The following is a 6,802-nucleotide window of genomic DNA, read 5'->3' as shown; positions in this document are numbered from 1 at the left end:
CGTAGCACTTTATTTTCATAACATTTTTCAAGTCTCCTACGATTTTGAATTCTTTTAGAAAGCATAATGATGACAGATCTGGTACTGACTCATTTGAAGAACCTGCGAACATTTTACAATTCCAATCCCATATTTGTATAAAAAAAGATCTATGTTGTACGTAAAACAAAGTAATATATTAAAAGGTAAAGATAATAAACGTTGATCAATCTAAAAATGAAACTACGTAAAAAATCTAATAAGACTCTTTGGATCTAAATAATACACTAAACATTAAAAAGATTTCCAGGGATTCTAGAGTGTAAAAATAAAGCTACATACAAATTGTCAATATTTCAAACTTTTTCATTTTCCTTGACATCTGGTCCTACCTTAAAAGATTTCAGGTATTTTTACTCGTGAAATGTTGTCGATTTTGTACGACGTAAAATGGATTTTGTATGTAAATGGATTTCAATGGATTTCATAAAGTTGATCACTGTTCGCCATCTTCAAAATATATTTTTCTTATTTTTTCATGCATGGATACAAGGGGAAATCACATTTTAATGTAAGTGTTATTAATTTTAACCTTTTTATTTAATGTTTAAAAGTTCATTTCATTAAATGTTTCTCAGCATTTCTTTCATGAAAATACAGAATATTGATGAAGAATTAAGAAGGTTCCTAATAGCGGCGTTCTCTCAAAATATGAATCAGGTCTATGTCACCTTGTTCAGCGGCAATATCTATCACTGATTTACCTCGATTATCTTTTACTGCTAACAAGTCTTGGTGATTTGTTGATAAAAACCTACAAACATCATGTTTACCATTTAGACAAGCAATATGCAATATACTTTCACCAACATTTGACAAAACATTGATGTCCAATCCTTTTTTCAATAGAAAACAAACTATATCTAAACTTCCACAACTACAAGCTGAATGTAACACTGTCCATCCTTTATTGTCCCTGATCTTTATTAACTCTGAAAACTTATTGACCAGAAACTCACACATCTCTATTTTACCAGAGCGACAGCATTGATGTAAAATAGTTTCACCGTCTTCCTGTCGGGTAAAAATGTTCATTTTTTTCTCAATTAATAATTCTACTATTTGAACATTGCCTCCCTGTGCTGCATCATGCAACACTGAGTTACTAGATTTGTCCCTAATATTTAATAGATGGGGATGATTCTTCACTAAGTACTCACAAATTTCAAATTTCCCTTTGAGACAAGCTCTATGAAGAATACTTTTACTATCATTTGACAAAGCATTGATGTCTAATCCTTTATTAAATAGGAAAGACACAATTTCAACAATTCCACTACAACAAGCTGAATGTAACACTGTCCATCCGTCATTGTTCCTTATCTGCAGTAAGTCTGGAAAATGACTGACCAAATACTCACACATCTCCTTTTTACCAGAACAACAGCATCGATGTAAAATTGTTTCACAATTGTTTCCACCTTCCTGTAGGTCACTGATGACCATCTTTTTCTCAATCAGTAGTTTTACTATTTGAACATTGCCTCCCCAGGCTGCATCATGCAACACTGTATTACTAAATTTGTCTTTGATATCTAACAGACGGGGATAATTCTCAACTAAGTACTCACAAACTTCAAATTTCCCATTGAGACAAGCTCTATGCAGAATACTTTTGCCATCATTTGACACGGCATTTAGGTCCACTCCATTTTCTATCAGAAAAATCACAATTTCTACATTTCCTCCATAACAGGATGAATGTAACACTGTCCATCCCTTATTGTACCTTATCTCCAATAAATCTGAAAAATGTTTTACCAAATACTCAAACATCTCTTTTTTACCAGAACGACAGCATTGATGTAAAATTGTTTCACCACCTCCCTGTACAGAATAGATGTCCATTTTTTTCTCAATCAGTAGTTTTACTATTTGAACATTCCCTCCCCAAGCCGCGTCATGCAACACTGTGTTTCTACATTTGTCTATGACATATAATAGATGGGGATAATTCTCAACTAAGTACTCACAAACTTCAAACTTCCCATTGAGACAAGCTATATGCAAGATAGTTTTACCATCATTTGACAAGGCATTGAAATCCATCCCTTTTTCTATAAGAAGAGAAACAATTTCAAAACTCCCTCCCCTCCAAGCTGAATGTAACACTGTCCATCCTCTAATGTCCCTTATCTCCAATAAATCTGGAAAATGATTGACCAAATGTTGACACATCTCCATTTTACCAGAAAGACAGCAAAGATGTAAAATTGTTTCACCACCTCCATGTAGGGAATTGATGTCCATCTTTTTCTCAATCAATAGTTTTACTATTTGAACATTGCCTCCCCAGGCTGCATCATGCAACACTGTCTCACTAGATTTGTCCCTTATATTTAATAGATGGGGATAATTCTCAACTAAGTACACACAAACTTCAAACTTCCCATTGAGACAAGCTCTATGCAGAATATTTTTACCATCATTTGACAAGGTATTAACGTCCATTCCTTTTTCTATAAGAAAAGATACAATATTTTCACTTCCTCCCCAACAAGCTGAATGTAACGCTGTCCATCCGTTATTGTCCCTTATCTCCAATAACTCTGGAAAATGATTGACCAAATGTTCACACATCTCCATTTTACCAGAACGACAGCATTGATGTAAAATTGTTTCACCACCTCCCTGTACAGAATTGATGTCCATCTTTTTCTCAATCAATAGTTTTACTATTTGAACATTGCCTCCCCAGGCTGCATCATGCAACACTGAGTGACTAGATTTGTCTTTGACATATAACAGATGGGGATAATTCTCAACTAAGTACACACAAACTTCAAACTTCCCATTGAGACAAGCTACATGCAAGATAGTTTTACCATCATTTGACAAGGCATTGAAATCCATCCCTTTTTCTATAAGAAAAGAAACAATTTCAACACTTCCTCCCCTGCAAGCTGAATGTAACGCTGTCCACCCGTCATTGTCCCTTATCTCCAATAAATCTGGAAAATGATTGACCAAATGTTGACACATCTCCATTTTACTAGAACGACAGCAAAGATGTAAAATTGTTTCACCACCTCCATGTAGGGAATTGATGTCCATCTTTTTCTCAATCAATAGTTTTACTATTTGAACATTGCCTCCCCAGGCTGCATAATGCAACACTGTCTCACTAGATTTATCTTTTAAGTCTAATAGATCGGGATAATTCTCAACTAAGTACACACAAACTTCAAACTTCCTATTGAGACAAGCTACATGCAAGATAGTTTTACCATCATCTGACAAGGCATTGAAATCCATCCCTTTTTTTATAAGAAAAGAAACAATTTCAACACTTCCTCCCCTGCAAGCTGAATGTAACGCTGTCCATCCGTCATTGTCCCTTATCTCCAATAAATCTGGAAAATGATTGACCAAATGTTCACACATTTCCATTTTCCCAGAACGACAGCAAAGATGTAAAATTGTTTCACCACCTCCATGTAGGGAATTGATGTCCATCTTTTTCTCAATCAATAGTTTTACTATTTGAACATTGCCTCCCCAGGCTGCATCATGCAACACTGTCTCACTAGATTTATCTTTAAAGTCTAATAGATCGGGATAATTCTCAACTAAGTACACACAAATTTCAAACTTCCCATTCAGACAAGCTACATGCAAGATAGTTTTACCATCATTTGACAAGGCATTGAAATCCATCCCTTTTCCGCAAAGAAAGGAAACAATTTCAACACGTCCTCCCCTGCAAGCTGAATGTAACGCTCTCCAACCGTAACTGTCTCTTATCTCCAATAAATCTGGAAAATGATTGACCAAATGTTGACACATCTCCATTTTACCAGAACGACAGCACTGATGTAAAATTGTTTCACCACCTTCCTGTAGGACATTGATGTCCATCTTTTTCTCAATCAATAATTTTACTATTTGAACATTGCCTCCCCAGGCTGCAGCATGCAACACTGTATTACTAGACTTATCTTTGACGTCTAATAGATCGGGATAATTCTCAACTAAGTACACACAAACTTCAAACTTCCCATTGAGACAAGCTACATGCAAGATAGTTTTACCACCATTTGACAAGGCATTGAAATCCATCCCTTTTTCTATTAGAAAAGAAACAATTTCAACACTTCCCCCCGTGCAAGCTGAATGTAACACTGTCCACCCCTTAGGGTCCCTTATCTCCAATAAATCTGGAAAATGATTGACCAAATACTCACACATCTCCATTTTACTAGAACGACAGCACAGATGTAAAATTGTTTCACCACCTTCCTGTAGGGCATTGATGTCCATCTTTTTCTCAATCAATAGTTTTACTATTTGAACATTGCCTTCCCAGGCTGCATCATGCAACACTGTATTACTAGATTTGTCTTTGACATCTAATAGATGGGGATAATTCTCAACTAAGTACACACAAATTTCAAACTTCCCATTGAGACAAGCTACATGCAAGATAGTTTTACCATCATTTGACAAGGCATTGAAATCCATCCCTTTTCCGCAAAGAAAGGAAACAATTTCAACACTTCCTCCCCTGCAAGCTGAATGTAACGCTGTCCACCCCTTAGTGTCCCTTATCTCCAATAAATCTGGAAAATGATTGACCAAATGTTGACACATCTCCATTTTACCAGAACGACAGCACTGATGTAAAATTGTTTCACCACCTTCCTGTAGGACTTTGATGTCCATCTTTTTTTCAATCAACAGGTTTACTATTTGAACATTGCCTCCCCAGGCTGCATCATGCAACACTGAGTTACCAGATCTATCTTTTAAGTCTAATAGATCGGGATAATTCTCAACTAAGTACACACAAACTTCAAACTTCCCATTGAGACAAGCTACATGCAAGATAGTTTTACCATCATTTGACAAGGCATTGAAATCCATCCCTTTTTCTATAAGAAAAGAAACAATTTCAACACTTCCTCCCCTGCAAGCTGAATGTAACGCTGTCCATCCGTCATTGTCTCTTATCTCCAATAAATCTGGAAAATGATTGACCAAATACTCACACATCTCCATTTTACTAGAACGACAGCACTGATGTAAAATTGTTTCACCACCTTCCTGTAGGGCATTGATGTCCATCTTTTTTTCAATCAATAGTTTTACTATTTGAACATTGCCTCCCCAGGCTGCATCGTGCAACATTTTGTTACTAGATTTATCTTTTATGTCTAATAGATCGGGATAATTCTCAACTAAGTACACACAAACTTCAAACTTCCCATTGAGACAAGCTACATGCAAGATAGTTTTACCATCATTTGACAAGGCATTGAAATCCATTCCTTTTTCTATAAGAAAAGAAACAATTTCTACACTTCCTCCACCGCAAGCTGAATGTAACGCTGTCCATCCGTCATTGTCCCTTATCTCCAATAAATCTGGAAAATGATTGACCAAATGTTGACACATCTCCATTTTACTAGAACGACAGCAAAGATGTAAAATTGTTTCACCACCTCCATGTAGGCCTTTTATGTCCATCTTTATTTCAATCAATAGTTTTACTATTTGAACATTGCCTCCCCAGGCTGCATCGTGCAGCACTGTGTTACTAGATTTATCTTTTAAATCTAATAGATCGGGATAATTCTCAACTAAGTACACACAAACTTCAAACTTCCCATTGAGACATGCTATATGCAAGAGAGTTTTACCATCATTTGACTGGGCATTGAAATCCAGTCCTTTTTCTAAAAGAAAAGAAACAATTTCAACACTTCCTCCACTACAAGCTGAATGTAACACTGTCCACCCCTTAGAGTCCTTTATCTCCAATAACTCTGGAAAATGATTGACCAAATGTTCACACATCTCCATTTTACCAGAACGACAGCACTGATGTAAAACTGTTTCACCACCTTCCTGTAGGGCATTGATGTCCATATTTTTCTCAATCAATAGTTTTACTATTTGAACATTGCCTCCCCAGGCTGCAACATGCAACACTGTATTACTAGATTTGTCTTTGACGTCTAAAAGATGAGGATAATTCTCAACTAAGTACTTAAAAAGATCTATGTTGCCACCTAGGGCTGTGTAATGGAGAATATTTTTACCATCATTGTCACAGACATCCAGTAATTCTGGGTATCTGCTCAACAGATATTCACTCATATCAAAATGGCCATTTTTGCATGCATTGTGCAGGATAGAACGACCTGTATTATCTGTTTTATATCCCTTTGGTTTATTGTCACTTGATATATGTAATATATTTTCATTCTCAAAGAGGTTAAGCATATATTCAAACATATCTATATTCCCACTGAAAGCTGCCCAATACAAAAGATTATTTCCATCAAATTCTGTGTGTTCCTGGAGTAATTTAGGATATGTATCCAGGGGCGTAGCTTCCATTGTGGCAATGAGGCAACTGCCTCACTAGATTTTTCAGCAACACCCCTTTCCCGTAATTTAATACATCACAGAAAATAATTTATTTGTTTTTTTAAAAAAACGTAACTGTTTTTATTTATCATTTAGACAAATCAAGAAATTATTGTACTTTCATATCAGTATGTTCTAGTTCAAAATTCACGAGATCGGGTTCTATTTTTAAAACACAGGCACTTGTTTTTGTAATAAAGTTTTGACCCATAGTACATCGTCGCTAGCCAAGGGTTTCTGATATGCAGAAACCCTTGGCTAGCGAAGATGGCCATAGTATACTAAACTAGAGGTACTGTGAGCGATGAGCTCATTAAATGATACCCCCCGCCTCCCACATGGTTATAACTGGTGAAAAATGTTTTCCTGTTGCCGGGAAACCCAAATATGT

General features: G+C 36.0%; 1 protein-coding gene across 1 annotated transcript; it reads right to left on the bottom strand.

Moving 5' to 3' along the window:
- Window positions 1-631: 631 nt before the first annotated feature.
- On the bottom strand, window positions 632-6,342 carry LOC134283602 (serine/threonine-protein phosphatase 6 regulatory ankyrin repeat subunit B-like). The gene has a single exon (XM_062766109.1). The coding sequence runs from the start codon at window positions 6,274-6,276 to the stop codon at window positions 667-669; it is 5,610 nt and encodes a 1,869-aa protein (XP_062622093.1). The 5' UTR covers window positions 6,277-6,342; the 3' UTR covers window positions 632-666.
- Window positions 6,343-6,802: the final 460 nt, after the last annotated feature.

The sequence above is a fragment of the Saccostrea cucullata genome, unplaced genomic scaffold, assembly GCF_032062105.1.
Source record: "Saccostrea cucullata isolate Sc308-1 unplaced genomic scaffold, CSIRO_AGI_Scuc_v1 ctg17243, whole genome shotgun sequence".
In the NCBI taxonomy this organism is placed as follows: Eukaryota; Metazoa; Mollusca; class Bivalvia; order Ostreida; family Ostreidae; genus Saccostrea; species Saccostrea cuccullata.
The sequence above is the reverse complement of the archived record's forward strand: the minus strand, read 5'-3'. Positions and strand labels throughout refer to the sequence as shown.

What these genes read in the sequence shown, in the direction of transcription:
- LOC134283602 (XM_062766109.1), bottom strand. Translation starts at nt 6,276, where the DNA reads ATGTTTGAATATATGCTTAACCTCTTTGAGAATGAAAATATATTACAT.